The 20,565-nt window shown below is 38.5% G+C and overlaps 1 protein-coding gene across 6 annotated transcripts; it reads left to right on the top strand.

Moving 5' to 3' along the window:
• Positions 1-232: 232 nt before the first annotated feature.
• LUC7L3 (LUC7 like 3 pre-mRNA splicing factor) lies at positions 233-20,202 on the top strand. 6 transcript variants are annotated; one of them, XM_050908478.1, is made up of 13 exons: positions 234-364; positions 7,191-7,257; positions 8,303-8,342; positions 8,575-8,719; positions 10,024-10,098; positions 10,187-10,291; positions 11,417-11,578; positions 12,067-12,350; positions 12,895-13,055; positions 18,069-18,209; positions 18,315-18,420; positions 18,834-18,899; positions 19,756-20,202. In XM_050908478.1, the coding sequence occupies exons 1-12, from the start codon at positions 266-268 to the stop codon at positions 18,856-18,858; spliced, it is 1,410 nt and encodes a 469-aa protein (XP_050764435.1). In that variant the 5' UTR covers positions 234-265; the 3' UTR covers positions 18,859-18,899; positions 19,756-20,202. The 6 variants fall into 6 exon arrangements, with proteins under 6 accessions (XP_050764439.1, XP_050764435.1, XP_050764436.1 ...); XM_050908479.1 differs by lacking the exon at positions 18,834-18,899; XM_050908477.1 differs by having other exon boundaries at positions 18,834-20,202.
• The last annotated feature ends 363 nt before the right edge of the window (positions 20,203-20,565 follow it).

Below are 20,565 nucleotides of genomic sequence, written 5' to 3'. Positions count from 1 at the left end.
CGGCCTCCGCAGGGACGCGGCTGCGGCAGGCCCCGCGTGGGTGAGGAGCGCGGCGGACGCCCCCACGCGAGGCCGCCGGCGGGCCCAGCCCGCGCTCCGCCAGGCCCCAAAGGCGGTTAGGAAGCGCGCGGTGCATTGTGGGCAGGGCGAGGAGCCGCGCCGCCATTTTGTCTCTGTCACTCTCAGCGGCGGCGCGGTCGGTCGGGGAGGAGAGGCGGCGGCGGAGCCGGTGTCTGGCGAGGGGGGATTCGGCCAGGAGGACACGATGATATCGGCCGCCCAGCTCCTAGATGAGCTTATGGGCCGGGACAGAAACCTGGCTCCGGATGAAAAGCGCAGCAACGTGCGGTGGGACCATGAGAGCGTGAGTGAAGCGGAGCCGCCTTTCCCCTCCCTCCCTCCTTCCTATCCCCCTCGCAGGGCCGGGGTTTTGTCGTAGCGACACGGACCGCGGCTGCGGGCCTACAGCTTGTCCCGGCCCGGGGACAGCAACGGGGGCGGGGGGAAGGGATGAGGTGCCGGCCGCGGGGGGGGGGGGGGTTCCCCGGGTTTTGGTGGGGGTGCGGGTCGGGCTCTTCGTGCGGAGCCTGAGGCTGTGGGGCTCCTACATGGCGGCCGCAGGGCGGGCTAGGCCTGGGCCGTTGCGCGGGAACCTTGCTGAGCTTTAGACGAGGAGGAGGAACCGGGTGGCCGGGAGGGAGAAGGATCCCGCCATAGGAAGGCTGTGCGAGAGGGCTTGCGCTGTTGTTCGGGCTGCTGGGAGGAGACAGGCCTTGTGTTTGGGTTTCGGCGCAAGGGGGAGAGGTTGTGTTCGCCGTGGCGTGTTCTCCACGGAGTGTCGATAATCAACGCGAATAGGGGGTTTCTGAGAGGCCTGTTGGTGGTTGAGATCTCCCGTGGGGAGAAAAGAAAAATGGAGGGGGTGGGGTAGTGGAATTCTGCTCTTCTGAGTAGCAGCCTGCTGGCTTGCACGAAGGGAGATGAGACAGATGTTAGTAGTTTGGAAGACAAATGGCTCTGGATCTCTTCCTGAGTGTGGTATTGGGGAAGGAAACAGAAGGGTATAGACATACTGACTTAACTGTTTGGAGGTTGTAGCACAAGGAAGAACCATAAGACTTTTGAAACTGAGGATTTTACTAAGAAAAGCTTGATTTCTTCCGTACTGCCTCAGTCAAAGCAGTTCCACAGCTCCTGGGCGGGGGGGTGGTGTAACCTAAACAGTACTATTGTTGAGTAGTACTTATGTATTTTTTGTTAATGTGGTGATTCATTAATTTTCTGCAATAAATAGCTCAAGACTTTTTAAATTATTTTGGAGTGGGGTTTCTCCCCAGGTATGGTTGAGCTTTAATGAATGATGACTTCTAGTGACATCCATCGTAGTTGCACTGTAAGTTATTTCACAAAAAAATCAATGGTAGTTATGGAGTTCCTATAGCTGCTTCTTTGGGAGAGATGAACGCTGTGCGGAAATACTTTTTTTTTTTCCCCTCAAACACCCCTTCCCCCCCCAATTAATGATACATTTTTTGAGTTACGGTATATGTTAAAAGAAAATGTCACAGTTACAGTAGTTTATTTATTACCTATGTAATAGGAATTTCTGTGGTTTAAGCTGCAAAAAGCATTTAGCTCCTCCCCCTGTTAGTGTTTTCTTGGGATGTTGTTAAATTGGGAGGAGGGAGAAATGCTTGCTTTTGGCTGTTCTAAATTGCATCTTAATCACAGAGGTGGGAATTGCACGTTTTCAAATGAGAGTTATGTCATTTTAAAGATGGCTAATACATGTTTTAATTTGTCTCGTAATGCATGAGATAAGGACAAATATCTGTCTTGCCTTAGATTTTTGAAGTGCAAGGACACACACACACACACCCCCACACACCCCCTGCTTGAAAAATGCTGCTATATAGGTAAGCTGTACATGTCAGGAGGAAATTGTGAGTTCAGGAAGTTTTCATGACCTTCTTAATGTCTTTCTAGACTGCCCTTATTAACCAAATATCATTATTCAGTTAGGTGCTCAGTTACATATTTTCTTTTGATTCTGAAGTCAAAGTAAGAAGGAGTTGTTCAGCTTTGGAAATACAAAGTAAATGGCTTGAGCCATGTTGGTCCAGGTAGAATAGATAAGGGGATTGTTTTGGTTTATTTCTTTAGGTGAGAAAGATCCTCCCCCCCCCCCCATTTTCTTTAATCAAATTCAGATGACTTTCTTCATCTTCAAATGAGCAGTTTTTTTCAATTTTAGGCTGAAGAGATTGACTGTAATGATAGGAATCTGTCTCTAAGCTGTTGTTCAGTTTTGTTGTTTCAGAAATGGAGCCTTGTCTCTTCTTCCCAGTCCTCCTTTGACAATTTAGAAAGTGGAGAGCTGTCCTGTGTCTAAGGCCAGTGAGAAATTTACAGGCTTAGGGTTGAGCCTTCAGTCTTGCAGGAGCTGCTGCTGTTTGCTCTGCTTCTGCTTTTATTTATGAAGTTTGTACGACCATAATTAAATGCTACCTCTCTGAGAGGAATGTTTTCATAGGTTCCTATAGTGAACTGACGAGTTCATAAAAAAAAATTTACCGCTGTTAAAACATGTGTTTCAGTTTGACTTCCTGCATCACCTAAAGATTAGATTTGCAATGCTGACGTGTTTTAAAAGACAGGAAATGCAGATAAGGTTCAAATAATAACATTAATTCATCTGCTTGACTGCTGTTTTGCTTTTCAGATGAAATACATATGCTAATGTCATTTCTTGTAAAATTAGACATATAACAACATGTAGCCTTTTCAATGTAAACATGTTGTACTCATACCAAAGTTTAGGATTTTGTGTCACATTTCATCAGTTTTAGATGTGGAAGGTTATCAAAACAAGCTCTTCTCTATTTCCTTTATCATTTGTAAATTGCATCTAAGTGGATATCAAAAACTATATGGAAGATGCAATGAAATACAAGGTAGGAGTAGGTTGTTTTGAAGGTGTGAAAGCAGAGTGTGTGGTAGCTGAGCATTTATTTGCAGTTCTAATGAAACACGTTGATCATGTATTGTAAAGCCTTTTGTAGAGCTTAAGTTCTTTAAAACTTTGACATGATTAAAGCCTTTAATCTTAAAAAACTGAAATCCCAGTTGCTGTATATTTCACGATTGCAGCATGTCCTTAGATGATCAATTCTAGTTTTGGCATAAAGGCTTTCTGTTTTGTATGCAGGAGGAAATTATTAGTATCATATATTTTAGTCTTTCTGCCTACTGTCATATCTGTAGACAAAGTATATTTCTGGAGCAGTAGCTTTATCGATTCGTGCATTCTTGCTTTAATATGCCACCTATACAAGCTTTAATATGTCACCTATACAGAACAAGTTCATGTGGAAACAGCAATTGCATAAGAGTTCTGAGGCTGTTCTGTAGCACAAGAAAGCCCAGCATTGACTATCCATGCTTGGTATAAGGCTTTGAGATTGTGATGGTGCCTTCAAGGTAAATTCAGTGTTTTCAGAAAGTGGGGAGGGGTGGAGAGCTGTTATGGGCAAATGACTGTGAGCAATTATCTCTGATAGGAATGCAGTTTCTCAAAATGTAGGTTCTGTATTTAAAATATGATTTGATGGTATTAGCTATTTATGATGTGTTACACTTTTTTTTAATGCCAAAGACCTAAATTGGTTTGCATCTAGAGTCTCAGAACTTAATTGTCCAGGGGATGAGGGGAGGGGGACTTAAGAGTTACTAGTTTTGGAAGAATATTAGTAATGGAAGGTTATCTCTAAGAGGGTTTGGGAGAAGGGCTTATGTTTGTTTGGTTTTGGGTGGGTGGACATTGCTCATAAAATGTCTGATGTGTATGAACTTTAATGATTTCAAAGAACTCACCTGTATGAAGGAGTTTTCTAGCTTTCGGTGTTTAAGCCACAACCTGCTGGATTTTATTCTGAGCCTTTTTACTAGGAATTGTCTGCCTAAAGGAATTTGCTTACATAGTTGTTTATTACCGTTATACTGATACTTCTCCATCAGTAAATAATTTCTTGCAGAAGAGGAACATGTTAATGTAGAAGTATTGATGATATAGAGCTGTCAATAGTTTCTTTATATAGGAAAGCTTTGAATTGGTTCACAAACTCTGGACAGCCATTCTTGCTGTCAGCTTGGAGGTGAAGGACATTACTTTCCCTCCTCCAACAGATTTTAAGGATTAGTGAATCTGAGATGAAGTGGAAATTCCAAGTGTCTGTATGTGTTCTAGTGTCTTATCGAAATGTGAGACCTGAAGGGCTTTGAGACGCAAGCTATGGCTAATCCTGCTGCAATAGTTTGACAGTACTATTGCTCTTTGTTACGCCCTCTTGGTGGCAGAGTCATCAGAATAATTTGGCAAAAAGGAGTAAGTGCTTGTTACCTGCATAGGTAAATATCCATACTAAACTGCCTGTTGCTCTGCTTCTGCAAATATGGAAAGTATTTCCATATTACTTCTGACTTGTGCTAAGTGCAGCAGTCTGATAAGCCATGGATGAGTGATGCCATTTGAAGCATATCACCTCTGTTTCAGTCCTTTAATGGCTCTGTGATGCTTCAGCCATTTCTTGGCCCTTTCTGTTCTTACCTATCATTGATTACTTAAGACCGACCGTAAGTGCAGCTGACTGGCATCTCCAGCCTGTCAAGGCAGATGTACCACACGGTGAAGCTAAGCCAGAATGATACCTCTCAAGATTCTGCAAGATTCTCTCAAGTAATGTTTTTCTGTTGAAGCAAAATCAGTTGAAGAGCATAATGAAATAGGTATGAGAGAGGGAGAAAATTGCTGCAGACACACTAATGTCTGCACATACTAATGTGAGTGTTTATCTGCAGGCTGCTTCTTAGGAGAGAATGTCAAGTAATTCACTAGGTACCGTAGCATCCAGAGCTAGTTAGGAGAAAATTACTGCAGCTTTTCAGTGTGTGTGGTTTTTGTTGTTGTTTTTTTTAATATATAATTAATACAATGTGTGACATGTTTGAGCTGCATATTTTAGTATTGGTTACTACAATTTTTGGCTGTAACCATCAGCTCATAAGAGGAGGCTTTTCCTAGCAGTGCTGCTTCATAAAATCATTCTAATTATTTCTGGTGTTGGTTTGTTGGTTTTTTTCCCTTTTTTCCCTTCATCATACTTCTGCCTCTAATAACTTTTCCTTTGCTCCTTTTGTTGCTACTTGTTTCAAAACTGTTACAGGCAGTTTGCATAATTTTTGGGCTGATAGAAGACGTTCTACAACTCTTTTTACAGCATAATACGGTCAGACCGTTATTATTGTGCTCTCTGTGTCTTAGGAAATTGTCTAATCCATCCCTGAAATTTTTTGTGGGAAGTGCCTTTTCACTGATCCTAATACATGGATGTGAGGATGAGAAAATGGAGGAGAAAGAGAATGTAGAGAGAAATTATATGTCTATTGACTAGTACAGGAGTTCATCCCAGAAACTGCTCCCCTGAAACAACATGATATTAAAACAAGGGATATTGCAGGTTTCAGAGAAGAGAGCAGATTCTGAAACAAGATTTTGTCCAGTAACTTTCTCCTTCCTGAGAAGAAGAAAAATTGTGATTTTGTGTGGTGTTTGCTTAACTATTCTTGATAAATTGCGTCAGATAGGTGCCACAGTGTCCTAACCTGGATCACGGGAGAAGTATTCAAATTATATAATAAAAGAGATTTTGTTTGTTTGTTTTTCGTGTCCATGGCTTGTTAGTAGAAAGCTTGATTGTTTTTCTGTGTAAGCTGTAAAGCAGTCAGTACAGTTTTAGCTTCCGTAGTCTGATTTGCAGTCTGGCAGTTAGCATGGAAAAATAAATCAGACTGATCTAATTTGATCAACTGGTGTCACGGGCATTTCAGGAGGTGTTGGTGTGGGGTAGGTTTTGGGTCTCTCTCCTCACCCCCATTTGTTAAAATACTTCAGAATGTATCTTAGGAAATAATATGTCACAAATCTTTGTCCACAGTATATGTGAGAATATTAGAACTAGGTTGTAATACACAGTAGCAATTATTAGATTTGCTAAATATTAGAAACTGGTGTAACATAAGAGAGATGTTAGAAGAATGTCCAGGCTAGTTTTGGATTGACACTTCAGTTAGTTAATGGCAGTCACGTCTAGGGGAAGGGCCTATTGAAGAACTAATTATTTAAGATTTGCTTATGAAGTTAGGGGTGAAAGTATTTCTGATACTATCTTTTTGGCTGTTCTGATGGATAGACAGGAGATATTTCTGTGTTATGAACTTAAAGAACTGACCAAGTTGACTAGCTAAGCCCACGCTCATGGGTGAGGGTGAATAATCTTTTTAACAAAAGCTGGTTTTATCCCATCGTATGTTAAGTATTTACTGGCTAGACTAACAGGTTGGTGTTTTTCTAACTTCCTGGCGGTATTTTTCTGTTATCAAAAAGAACTTGACGTGCTAATGTAAAAATAGGCTATGTAGAAACAAAACAAACCCTTTTTTAGTTGGCAGGAAACCAGGTTAAAATGAATGTCTTCTCTGTCTGCCTTAAGAGGTATACAGTGTCTCTTTGCCTATCATTCTTAAAGTAGGGATTTTTAAAGCGTTGGATTGGGGAAGCTTTTGGATAGTTATCGTATGTTATTCTTAAGTCTTTTAATTGACATCAGAATCCTTGAGGCAGTACCTTTACGTTTGAATGCTGATGGCTCCTGTTCTCCAAGCCAGTAGCATTGAAGAAATGAAGGCTGAACTGAAAGTTGTTACAGACAAGCTAAGAGGAACTTGCTTTCATGCTTCCATGGCAGACATTCTCACCACGGTTAAGGAATTTCACTGTAACCTTTGTAATGGTCCAATCTGATTTAATTCCTTTGGAAATATCAAATACTATATTGTATTTACAAATAGATGACACTTTCCTGTAATCTTAAATATTTAGCAGTAAAATTAAGAAATACTATTATTGCAATGGAAAGTAAGACTTTTGGTGTTTTGTCATTAAGATGCACCTTGTGGCACTTAACTGCTACCAAGTAACACAAAGATAGAGGGTGTACGTGTGTAAAATTTTCAGAAATTTTGCAGTGTATAAAGGGGATTTTAACACAGTATTTTAGAAAATAGAAGAGATTACCTAAAATTGCCAATTCATGAGGAAAAAAATGATGTCTGTCTCTTTCTTCTCTTCTCAGGTTTGTAAGTACTACCTTTGTGGCTTTTGCCCAGCTGAATTATTTACAAATACCCGTTCTGATTTAGGTAAGTCTGTAAGTCTTGTCATTTTTATTCACTTATATGTAATTACAATTGAACTTTTGTTTGCAAACTACATTTTTATTGTTTAATGCTCTGTCAAAACACTTGGAAAATAGGCTTTTTTATTTTTAAAGGATTGACAGTGATATAGTATGTTAAGAGCAATATTTATTCCAGATCATATTTCCTCTAAGTGAAAAAACTTATTTTTTTTTTTTTTCTTACAGTGTAAGCTAAATTATTGGGTGTGGGGTGGTTTTCCCCTCCTGAAGTGTTGGCTTCTAGTTTGGTTTATTCTGCCTGGGCAGGGTTTTAACTTATTTTTGTGAGAGTATACATTATTGAGCTTCTTTATTTTAGAGACTCATTTACTGTAGTAGTTATTACTGGAGGCCATCTATAAATTACTAGTAGCTTTCAAGCGATGGTATGCGGACAACATGTGGTTTGGAGATGGTAACTAGGAAAAACAGGCTTCTTGTCTTAGCATTAATTTCCAAGTCCATTGAAGAGTTTGATAGGCTGGGGAAGGTGGGGAGTTTTAGCATGACTACCTTCATGAACTCAGGCCACATACCTCCTAATTTTACTCTGAAGATCAACGTTTTAAGTAGCCAGTTTATTACAAAGAACACTGTCTGGAGCTAAGAAGGTTCTTGATGAAATTACCCTTCATGTGTGATTTTTTTTTTCTTTTTTTCTGTTTTCTTTTTTCTTTTTTTTTTTTTTTAAGGCCCCAGGTGTTTAAGGTATTATTTTGTTTGTGTAGTGTTACCGATGTAGAGCTTGATCTGGAAATTCTATTTTATATGAAGACTTTGTATGTCATTCAGCATCTCCTTTGGTTTTATAATTACTAAACCATATTGGCATTCTTTTTCTTTAATGTGTCTTTCAAACTCCAAGCAAAGGAATCAGAAAGGCAGGCATAAAAGTCCCTGGGAAGTGTTTATAGCTCTGTTCTGTCATGGTGCACAAACAAATGCTGATGGAATGTGAATACAGCACTCAAGTATGCAAGCTTAAACTTTTTGTGTGGTCTTTTTAGGTCCTTGTGAAAAAATTCATGACGAAAATCTACGTAAACAGTAAGTATGTTGGTTGATATGTTAATGCAAATAGTGTTTCTAGTATGTTTGAAATTTTTTAAAAGCAACCCAACCATGAGAAACTAATTGCTTTTTGATTTACATAAGCATTTATTTAAATGCATAATATCCTCTTACCTTGAGCAAGAATTTATAACATTGCAGGTTTGGTTATTTATTTTTCATGTATTATGGATTAATGTGAGCTTTCATTTTTAAATTATTTTACCAGGTACGAGAAGAGCTCTCGTTTTATGAAAGTGGGCTATGAAAGAGACTTCTTACGCTATTTACAAAGCTTACTTGCAGAGGTAGAACGCAGGATTCGAAGAGGCCATGCTCGTTTGGCACTGTCACAGAATCAACAGTCTTCTGGGGTGAGTCTGGAAGAATCATTGAAGCAATTTTTCCTCTACATAGTGTCTTCATGTTCTCTTTATCTGGTCTCTTCAGGTAAAATATGTTGTTTTCCAGAAGATACCCATTAGATAAGTGTCTTCATCTGTTAGCCAGCAGATTGCATCTAGCCCTAATGGACAAGCCAAGTGGCTCCAGAGTCAGCAAGAGTCCCTCTGTGTTCTCTCTGTCTCTGTTTCCTCAGAATCAGTATCTGTTCCCTGCCCTGGAACATTAATCCTGTCAAGTGTTGTCTTTACCCTGTTAACCTCAGTTTACCTTCTCTCCCTTAGTTGCATATTCCTCCTTCCCTCCACTAGTAAGCTGTAACACGGTGATTTTACTGAAGGAGGCAAGTACTGCATCTTTCAGCAGCTGATGGAGCTAAATCCCCCTGTCAGCTGCCACGCTTAGGCAGTAGCCTTTTTCTGCTCCAGCACCACCATTGGCAGGCAACGATGGGATCATGGAAGTTTGAGAAAGAAATACTTCCGTGCAATTTTTCTCAGTTCCAAGCTGCATACTAGAGAGCTGTTAATGAAAAGCTTAAACTGACTGGGAGAAGAATTTTACATGTTTACTCCACTCGTTTTTTCTTGTCCCCTGATGGATTTGGAGCAGTAACTGTGGCCTGTGCTCTGAGAGTTTTGTGACTGCTAGGGTAGCCTTGCTCCTTTTTGCTGCCCCAATTAATTGTTCTGTGCAAAGTCCAGTTGCTTCAGAAGGAGCTGTGGACGGTATCCAGTCAAGAGAGCTTATTGGCTGTGGAGTAGAGCAAAGGTTGTGGGGGAAGCAGATACAAGTCTATTCTGGCAGCCTACAGAGAGGACACTACTAACAAGTACGTTTTGGGTGAAGTGAGATCCTTTTTGCATTTATGCTCAGAAGTTAAATTTCAGAGCACACAGAACTTCCAAGTCATACTTGAGTGTCTGCAAAGATACGTAGTAGGTGCATGGCAGTTTCAGAGTTTAAATTTAGGACTTTGAATTCAAATGTCTTACCTTTTATGGGCCAGGGCCTTGAACGTTTTTGTTGATTTAGGAGGAGTTAGTGTGACTAGAACTTACTTCACTCAGCAAGAGTGGAGTAAGTTGTGTTGAGGAGTGTTTTATGTTAGACTAGACTATTAGTAGTAGGCCCTCATGGGAGAAGAGGCAGGAGGAGGTTATTCCTGAAGTGTCTCTGGAATGTAAGACGACATACATTCACGTGTTTTAAAGCTATTTTAACTAAAAAAAAAAAAAAGCCAAACCAACCAAAACACACTTGTACTGTTTGGCAGGGAGCGGGACCTACCGGTAAAAATGAAGAGAAGATTCAGGTGTTAACTGACAAAATTGATGTACTTCTACAACAGGTAAGGTTTTTTCACACCCTGTAACAGAGATCTCTTGCTTTTGTTACTTGATTAAAAATTATAGTTTAATTTTTTTATTGTCCTTTAGATTGAAGAACTAGGTTCAGAAGGGAAGGTGGAAGAAGCACAAGGAATGATGAAACTTGTTGAACAGTTAAAGGAAGAGAGAGAATTGCTGAGGTCTACGACTTCAGTAAGTAATGTGTTTGTAGTTCTGTCAGACATTTCAAAATTTGGTGCAACAGTACGTTCTTAATAACCTTGTCCTTACACTGAAGGCACGCAAGTTCTGTGCAGAATTTATTAGACAATAACAGGACATTTAAATGTGTTCATCTAGTGTGTTGATTTAGCATGCTACCTTGAGAGTGGATTTCCTGCACACAAATTATGAAATTACTTACACAGCAGTTCTGGAGGTGAGCTTGCATCTTACTCTAGTTCAGGTCTCAGGGAAACTTTGCCATGTAGCCTCTGCAATATTGTTTTACTGAATTACCAGTCTGACTGTGTTACAGAAAGCCCTTGTGTTAGGGCTGTGACTAGAGACAGGCATCTGTCTGACTTTGAGAGCTATAGAAGCCAAAGGTAATGTGTTAAGTAGCAAGTTCCTGTCGATAAAAAGGAGCTTATGTTTAAACATTATATTTTGGTGTTTAATAATATGCTCAAATTGTGATTCCTGTTTTATTTTATAAAAGTTCTTAAATGTCGCAGGCAATAGTGTTTGTGTCCATACTGTATGATTCATGAACATTGCACAGCAATAATCACTTGGGTTTATGTTGAAATTTCAGTGTATTTCTCATATGTCTGTTGAAACAGTGAATTAATTTGACCACTATCCTTTTAAATAGAAGCCCAGCATTCCTTTTTGTATTTCTTCATGTGATATTCTAGCCTTTTAATTCCTTGAGACATATTCCATGGTTATTCTGCAGCTCCAGACATTTCAGTTGACACCAAAGAAATCATCTTAAGAGAAAACTGATTTTTATTTTCCTTAATCCTGAGATTGCAAGGAAGCTGCAGATAAGGCTATATAAATATTAATACTTTGCAGTGAGGAATAAGGTTTGTTTTCTGTGTTTTCTAATTGACTCTTTCCTTGTGGCTTACGTGGAATGGGTGTATGTAGCCTATTTTTGCCCTGTTTATCCTAGTAGGTGCAGTGCTCCGAAGACAAAGCACGCAGATAAAATTTTCAGCTTTCACTAGTGCTTGGGACTTGACAACAGTAACAGTAAAGTTCTAAACCTCTTCACTGGCTTCTGGCTAAAACTTTTCTTTTGGTTTATCAAATATTTTTCTTTTGCAGACAATTGAGAGCTTTGCAGCCCAAGAAAAGCAAATGGAAGTTTGTGAAGTTTGTGGAGCCTTTTTAATTGTAGGAGATGCACAGTCCAGGGTAGATGACCACTTGATGGGAAAGCAGCACATGGGTTATGCCAAAATAAAAGCTACTGTAGAAGATTTAAAAGTAAGCATCTCCTTCAGTTATTGAACATTAAAAAATTGCTTGGAGGCTTCCTATGGTAAATAAAAGGCTGTCTGGTGAACTTTCTCAAGTGGGTGAAATACTCCAAAGATGGTATATAAAAATTAAATGGAATCCTACACTGCACATTTAGCATTGTGCTTGCACTGACATTCTTTGTTGTATGTGATTACACTAGATATAAGCAAAGATGTAAATTCAGGTGGGAATTTTTTGTGGTCTTTGTAAAGAACTGTAGTGTGGCCTCTGTTCTTGTGAGAATGACAAGCAAAAAAAGTTCTGCAAGACAAAGGATTTCTATTTCAGGGGTTTTAGAAAGTGCTTATGTGTAGGCTGTCCTTTGTTTGGAAAAAAAACCCTGAAATATTTTAAAAGCTTAAGCTTCTACATCCTCAGAATGTATAAACTAAGTTATATTGAATTTTTTATCTTGAGTAATGTTCATTTCTTTGTGCGAACTTTTTTTTAAGGAAAAGTTACGAAAAAGAACAGAAGAACCTGACCGTGATGACAGGTTAAAAAAAGAGAAACAAGAACGAGAAGAGAGAGAGAAAGAGAGGGAGCGGGAAAGAGAAGAGCGGGAAAGGAAGAGGCGACGTGAAGAAGAAGAAAAGGAAAAAGAGAGGGCTCGTGATAGAGAGAGACGTAAAAGGAGTCGTTCACGGAGTAGACATTCAAGCAGAACATCTGACAGAAGATGCAGCCGTTCACGAGACCACAAAAGATCAAGAAGCAGAGAAAGAAGGCGAAGCAGGTACGTGTGTGTGCATGTGTGTAAGTATTTTCATGTAACTTTCCAAAATGTAAAAATCTTGTGGGGACTTGATCTGTCAGCCTGCGTCACATCACTGATTTGTTAGCTTCACTGTTCTTATCTCTTAAGTGAAGACATACTTTACTGGTTCTAAGGATAAGCAAGTTTTTGCTGTGTGTTCGCTGTCTTCTCTCCATTTTTGGAATTAGATGACACCATTGTGGTGGAAGTGGTCTTATGAGGGAGCTTTGAGTAGACTGCTCCCAAAGAACAGTGTCTCGGTTTTTTTCCTTAAGTTGGTCTTTAGTTCATAGTAGTGGATATTTTTAAGCTGTGTGGTTGAATGTAAATGAAGGCGGCAGTATGAAGCCAGGTCTTATGTACTGAGAAATATTTATATACAGTATGCTAAGGCTTGTTTTAAATATTTGTTGTCTGCAAATAATCAATGTATTAGAAAGTGCTGCTGTTTTACTATTTTATCTTCTGAGCTAGAAAATACCAGCTGACATGTACATTTTTGAAATTTTCTCTGAATGTTAAGGAGTCGTGACCGAAGAAGAAGCAGAAGTCATGATAGATCAGAAAGAAAACATAGGTCTCGCAGTAGGGACAGGAGACGATCAAAAAGCCGAGATCGGAAATCCTACAAGCACAGAAGCAAAAGCAGAGAGAGAGAACAAGACAGGAAGTCAAAAGAAAAAGGTATGTTTGTGTGAAGACTGAGTTTGTATCAAGTTCTGAAACTAACCTTTCCCTAAAGTTTCAAAAGCTCTTTGTCTTTCAGTGAGTGCCTGAAAGTTCTTAGCATCAAATTAGGTCTGGTTTTATAAGCTGTATATGTTGCTGTTAACCAATTTGAAGCATTTTGTTCGTTCCAGTTATTGTTAATGCACGTGCGTGCATATACAGTGTCCACCTCTTATCTGTAAAAGCTTAGCACTTCGTCTGCAAATTAAGTGTGTGAGGATTTTGATGTATTTTAAGACCTGTTTACTGTTTACCTTTAGGAAAACGTAAGCCTGTAATCAGATTTTCGTAAGAGTGAATATCTTCTATTTCTACTGTTAGCAGATATTTCTCTAATTACCCTTTGCTGGTACATGTTTTGTGGGAGATTGGTAGCTGGTTTTTCACCTGTACCATCTATTACTTCTCTACACTATCACGTTTCCTTTATTTTCCTTTAACAGTGCTTTTAAGTTTTTTTTTCTAATCTATGAATGCAGTCCAAGATAAATCTTGCAGAATTTCTGTAATGCTCTAAATTACAGTTTCATGCCCTCTCCCCAATGTCCTGCTCTTCCCCTCATCCTTCCCCCGTGTTGTTTTTTTTGTTTTGTTTTTCCTTAAAATGAAGTGAGATTTGCTTTGTCAGTGTTCAGGTGAGTCTCAAAGGAATGCTGTATTAGTCCTTGGAACGCTTTTATAGCAGTACATGCCATGTACAGCAGCATTGATGGTGACTCACTGCTTCATCAAAGGCTGGTGTTCAGAAGCTTTACCTTTAAGTAGGATTAAAAAGAGCTACAGAGAGAACACTACAGATTCACATTCTGTGGAAAGATACTAATTCACTGTTATTGCTGAATTTCCCCCTTTAAAAGTCTTTTGAAACTTCTGGAGGAATGTAATACTAACTTCTGGCTTCAACTGCTGGCTCTGTTGGGGTGCTGACTAATGTCCAGTCTGAAACAGCCACCCCAGTTCATTATTAGAGCTGACCGTCAGTAATGGATGAAACAGTTCTGTTATGTTTCTAAGGTACTTTTGAGGTTCTCTGGAATGAAAGGTGCTATGTGCATGTTTCTGGATTGCATAGGCCTGTTTGCCCTACTCTCACTTTTCCATATTTATCCAGCGGATTAGTTCCCAAAATGTTGGTAATGCTTCGTGTATTTTTCTTGCCTGACTTCCTTGGACCGTTTTAATTTTTCTGGTTTATACTACAGTGCATCTTTAGTATTGATTCTTCTCTCATTTTGCTTTGCCCTTTATAAGCAAGTGGTTTTTAGCTGCTTGCTCATTGGCAGTGGAACTGATGCGTAGTGGTTATACTCAGATTCAGTGTTGTAGCCTATATCTGTCCATTTGTTACTTTATTCCTACCTGATACTCTGCCTGTTTTGCCTACTTTATGAACAGATTTCTGGTACTTAGTCAAGAATGTCCTATTCTGTGTGTATCTATGCATATAAATAACTGTGTTCTTATTTATTCAAATTTGGTCTGTTTTTGAGCTTAATGGCTTTTCAGTTCTTTCCTTAATCCTTCCATAAATAGAGGAGCTAGTGAACTTTCTTCAGCATCTCAATATTTTTAGTTTTACCTTGACTGATTTCCTTGCTGGCCATTTTATTTGCTGCTTGCTACTTTCTTCCTCCAGAAATGAGAACAGTGAGGTGATGCTATGAGCTGTGATGATAATTCCGCCTGGGAAGATCAATTACTTTTTTTGACTCTGTAATCATAACATTTGTAGAAAAAAAAAATGGGCCTTAGAGCAGGACTGTAATGCTGAAGTAGTTTGTGTTTTTTCCCTTTGTTGGGAAAATTTTTAATTAAAAAAAAAAAAAAGAGGGGGAAAAAACAAACCAGTAGTATTTAACAAGCAAGCATTGAATTTCTGTGATGAAGCTGTAAACACCATTACATCCCCATGTTTGCAATGTGGCATTGGAGGTAGGTAGTTAAATAGCTAGCTTTAGAGGTTCATATATCTGAAGCGTGTGGCTGGCTACCTGCTCTACTGTTTGCACAAAAAGAAGTAATGTAGAAGTTAAGTCTTGTTACGTTTACTGCTCCATTGGGAATATTGGCTTCAGAATCTAATTGTCTTTATATCCACCATTGATCTGCAATTGTAAAAGTAAGCAGCAAAGGCCTGGCTGTAACTACTCATGGTAGTGCCTTTCATCTTGAAATCTCAAACTGCTTTATAAACATGAATCTTGACGGGGGAAAAAAGCAAGGCACAGTTGCCCAAGACTTGCCTACTGTTACACATTAAATTAGTGCCATACTTTGAAAATTCAGAGTCCTGGCTTCTTGTTCACTAAAATACTGTGGAATACAGTGACTTTTAAGATTGTAAGAAAAAAGTATATGTAAAAATGGAGACACTTAATCTCCGACTCACGTTTCAGGAGCAGGGGTACATTTGCTAAAGGAGGGAGCCACCAGCCATGAACACCAGCTGAGCATTAGCTTAATATAAACCAGCAGAACACAACTACTGTTCAAGTAAACTAACTTCAGAGTAGGTGGAATAAGTAGGGGGTTTTTTTAAGAAAAGGAAAACATCTGTTCTGCGAGTACCTTCATTTTATGAAAGGTTAATACTGGAACATGCCCCCAGACCACTTTAACTTGGCTCTTTACCTTCCTTAATCTGGATTCATATACTTTTATAAAAATAATTATATTTGTGATTGTGTTTTCATGTTAGTGATTAAACCTCAGCAAATACTGTCAGAACACCCAAATCCTCAGTAATACTGAATATTGTGTTTGACTGATTTTTGCATTCTCTGAACAGTAAAGCCATTCACATTATCTTGGTAAGAATTCTCACAAAATAGATCTCAGTTGCCCACACGAACTCAATCAGAAAAATGTGCATGTGTTGAATCAGGAAGCAAAGTCAATATTATGTGATTATACCTGATAGATCACAGCTGAAATAATATACACAGTTTCAACAGCAAACTAATTGTATGTGCTTTTAAAGAAAGAAATCTTACTGATTGAAAACACAGTGGAGGAACTTAACTGCTTGCAGATACTCCAGGAGCTGAAAGACGTTCAGTTATTGGACTATGTGTTGAATACACTTTCTCAGTTCTGCTTGGCAAACTGGAGGTTTGCTATGGTAAACCTATCTTATTATTTAAGTTTTTAGAAGAGTTTCATCTTTCATACCGCAGTTTAATAGTAGTTTTTAACCTGAAACAAAATTATCCTTCCTGACCAAATTCAAGAAACAAACAAGACAGAACAAAACCCTGCACACTGCACATCCGTAGGGCTATTAAGATCTACCATATCTACATAGGACAGAAGATAAGATTATTGGACTGACTACTAGTCCTCTGCGGGGAAACAAGACTACTATTCCTCAGTGGATCTACGTGTGCATCGGAGATACCTATAAGACAGAAAAAGAAGACTTTTTAACAAGGTTAGTTAGAGTGCAATCTACCTGCGGAGTTGCAAAACCGAGGGCAGACAGATACAAAATTATTAGTTCTTGAGTTAGCTTTTTGACATCGCTGCGTGCTTTCTCCAAGCACCGTGCACTGGATGTGCTGCTTCAGATGAAACCTCAGTAGTAGTGTTCATTAGGCAGTTGCCCTCATTTCTGTGTGGGGGCTTTACCCCTCCCTTTGGTGGTCTGTTTTAAAACGAAGTTGGGATGTTGCTTCTCTTTTAAAGCTTAATTTCTGCTTTGTCTTCTGGAATATGAAAGTGTGTTATGCCAGTCTAGGTGATAACATTATTTAAAATAGCTTTTTCAGAGTGTTCGATTTGTGTGCTCCTGTGTTGGGGATATATATATTTATTTATATTATTTATCTTAATTGCCCGGATAGCAGGGAATAATCAGAAAAAAGAGCATGAATGTTGTTCTGTATGATGACATCCGAGAGGTTGGTTTTTCGGATTTTTTTGTTTTTCCTCTCTAAAGTGTCTTTACTGATCAAAGGTTGAATATTATGGTGTGAAATAATACAGAAGGGATTGGTATTTTTATTAAATTTGTAAATACTGAATTTATGGATGAGGCACACAGCTCTAATACTGAATGTTTTTCTTCCCTTGGAAATATTTTTACTTCTGGCTTCCTTCCTTCTTTGAAGATTATTGAGGAAAAGATGGGTTTTTCAGCAGTGTAGCAAACTCTTCAGTCAGCTTCCCAATTCATGATGAAATTGTGGAATTTCCCATCTTCCCATCTTGCTGTTCTTTTGCCTTTGGAAAATAGTGCTTTTTATATATCTTCCAAACTCTCTCCCCAAGCCTTTTTAATGAGTGGATTATAAATGACTGCCGGTTTTATAACATTGAGAATTAATAATGCTAACAAGCGTGCAGCTTCTGTGACACACTGTACAGAAAAGTTAATTTTGATTGTCACTGTGATCCCCACCTTCAAAGCTAGCAGTGCTTTATACTGTTTGTTTCCCCAAGTATTTGATTGTTTGGGGTTGCTAGGTTTTTTAATTGGCAAGTATGGATTTATTTGATAATGCACTGATGCATTGTCCCATCATTCTTTTCTGATTCTCTTTTCAAGAACCATATTTAATGAGAATTGTAAGCCAAAGAAGGCCATACCCATCATAAATTAAAACTTGGGGACAAAGAGAGTCCCAGGATAAGTAAGGAAGCCATGCACCATAATTACACATTTGCCTAGCTTCTTGACTGCCTCTTTACCCCCAATTTGTCTATTTCAACAGACAGCTGAGTAGCTGCCTCTGTTAGGAGGTCTGTCCTTTCTCCTCTTTTCCTCACCCTGTACTGTCCCCTTTGACCTTTTTTTTTGTACCCTCTGCATTCTAGCATGGTAGTCTGAAGGCTATTTCTGTAACTTTTTGAGTACTACTGTTATTGCTATAGAAAGTAATTGTCCCATTTTGTATGCAATATATCTCTCACATGTGCAATGTTTGTTTTTACTTTGAAATCCATGGTCAATGTCTTCTTTCATGGCAGAAAAGAGGGGATCTGATGATAAAAAAAGTAGTATGAAGTCCAGTAGTCGAGAAAAACAGAGTGAAGACACAAATACAGACTCGAAGGAGAGTGATACTAAGAATGAGGTCAATGGGACCAGTGAAGACATTAAATCTGAAGGTGACACTCAGTCCAATTAAAACTGATCTGATATGACCTCAGATCAGACAGAGGTAAGTGCATTATTTCAAACTTTGATTAGGGCTTTTTGTTACTGTTTAACAGTGCAGCGTAAGTATGCACAGATGAAGATGGAACTAAGCCAAGTAAGAAGACATACTAAAGCACCTTCTGAAGGAAAAGACAGTGTAGTCCTGCAAAACATTTTGAGGTACATTGTTTTGTCTCAGCTATTTTGTAGCAGACTCGTGCCCCCATTAGTGTGCCTCTTTGGGACATATTTGTAATATAGTCACCATAGAAAAATTAATTATCCTTTTTTATTTTTAGGGATTTTGTTATCGTTTTTTAAAAAAGTTGAACTGTTTTTGTATTTAAGTCCATATTGTGTTGGTACATCAGCAGAAACTTTTGTTTTAATACTTAATATTTGAGGCACATGTTGGACTACTTTGTTTTCATATAAACTGCTAGTATTTCTTTGTCGAGGATGTTTCTAGTTTTTTTGCTTTATTGCCTTGCATTCTAATGCAGTTTGTTCTGTAACTCGAGAGCCAGTAGCATTGGATTGATGGAAGTGTAGGGTTTATGAATTATTGCAGCTGACTACCATACCTCACACAGCGTTGGTGTTGTGAGCGGCCCATGAAAAGCCAAATTAAAAATCAAGGATTCAGTCAAACTAAGCAGGTACTCATGCCAGGTACTCCTTTCTCTACCCACATCCATGTTTGAATGCTGTTGCCTGTAATCTTTAAGCTTACTGTTGTGTTTTTGATTTTCAAGATAGTGAAAAGGACTTTTTGTGTATTGTGTGAATACTGTAAATCTGATGTTAACAGAATGGAATTTTCTTTCAACTGTATGTAGGGATGCAGTGCTGCCCAGAATTAGATATCTTTAAAGAGTTTAAAATGCAATAAACACTACATAATAATCGCCTTGTTACTTTCAATGCAATTCAAGTCTTTAAGAGGTATGTGTTTAATATTTCCTACTGTGTAGGAGAATTTGCAGTCAGCCATAGTACAGAGAAGTGGAATGGCTGATAACAGACTTCTAAGGCAAATGTAAATACAAATACAGATGCCACCGAATGATTACAATGTTCATGGCAAGAATGTATGCTGAAAACTGTTTGTTGGAAGTGAAACAGCTAAACAATAGGAAATACAAATACCATATTAAAAGGAAAACTTGAAGTTTTTTCCCCACTCTTGACATAGCTTTCTTACTCTTACAGAAGGTCTTTAGTTGTATTCCTGAAATAAGGAACTGACAATGGAGAGTACAGCTGATAAATGAGCTTCTTGCAACATAATTTGTTACTGTAGTTTCGTTATTTATGCTAGGAACTCTTAAACACTTAATGTTGATTATTAAACCATTAATGCTACATTATTGCTTCTAAAGCCAGTCATGTTCAATGTTGACATTTTTGTAGAGTTAAGATGACAGCTAACAACTGGGCCAATATATAGGAATGGTAAACGAAATGCTCTTAATGCTGTCTAATTGTCTGTTTTCCCAAAATTTTGCATTTTAGGACTACTACATGAAGAGTCTGCGAAGACAGCGGAAGACAGCTTAAACTGAAGATCTGCTTTAAAATGAGGTGAAAGAAAGCTGTAGTGGCGTAGAAAAATATAAAGTTGAGTTAGAAATTTTTTTTTTATAAAATTTAATTCAGGACTGGTGTTTCCTCCCAGAGTTCAGAAAGATGTGTTGATAATAGCACATATGCTACTGAGAATATAAGTCCTGTATCCTTTTTTTCTTTTAAGACTTTTTAAGATAAGAAACCAACATAACCTGAACACATGGCTTGCTCAGTGTTTAATTGCAAGTTTTCATTCTTGGACTTTAAAACACAAGAATAAATGTTTAGTATTTGTGTGAATCGAACTAAAATGAATCCCATTTTTACAACTAAGCTATTCCTAGCTTCTTGATATACGAGAAATGGAAATAAAGTATCTTTGAATTTCTGTTACGAATTTGATTGTCTCTGTCATTGAACGTTTAATATTAAATAAGTTTCTTTCCTAATAAATCTACTCATGTCTTCAAGCTTAGTCCATTAATTTGGATGCTTAGTTATTCTGTGGTGTTTGTGGGTTTGGGGTTTTTTGGTGCCATCAGTTAGTATTTCATGTCAAGCTTACTTTTTCAGCAGTTAAATGGCTTTTGGATTCTGTGTCCCCTAAAAAGTGCGGCTTATGCTGCAGTTGGTTAAGAAATTATAGAAATCTCACAATAAAAATGTAGGCCTTAAGCCTTTATAAAGCAGTTAGACTTTTACAGCATTATCAGAAAGATGCCACTGCTGAGACTGGCCATCAGACTGCCTTATATT

This window comes from Gymnogyps californianus, chromosome 19, assembly GCF_018139145.2.
Source record: "Gymnogyps californianus isolate 813 chromosome 19, ASM1813914v2, whole genome shotgun sequence".
NCBI classification, from domain to species: Eukaryota; Metazoa; Chordata; class Aves; order Accipitriformes; family Cathartidae; genus Gymnogyps; species Gymnogyps californianus.
Note: the sequence above shows the minus strand (reverse complement) of the source record. Positions and strands in the feature narration are given on the sequence as shown.

What these genes read in the sequence shown, in the direction of transcription:
- LUC7L3 (XM_050908476.1), top strand. Translation starts at nt 266, where the DNA reads ATGATATCGGCCGCCCAGCTCCTAGATGAGCTTATGGGCCGGGACAGA. An exon ending in TGCGGTGGGACCATGAGAGC is followed by an intron (nt 365 to 7,190) that starts GTGAGTGAAGCG and finishes TTCTCTTCTCAG; the next exon opens with GTTTGTAAGTACTACCTTTG. An exon ending in TGCTGAGGTCTACGACTTCA is followed by an intron (nt 10,292 to 11,416) that starts GTAAGTAATGTG and finishes TTTCTTTTGCAG; the next exon opens with ACAATTGAGAGCTTTGCAGC.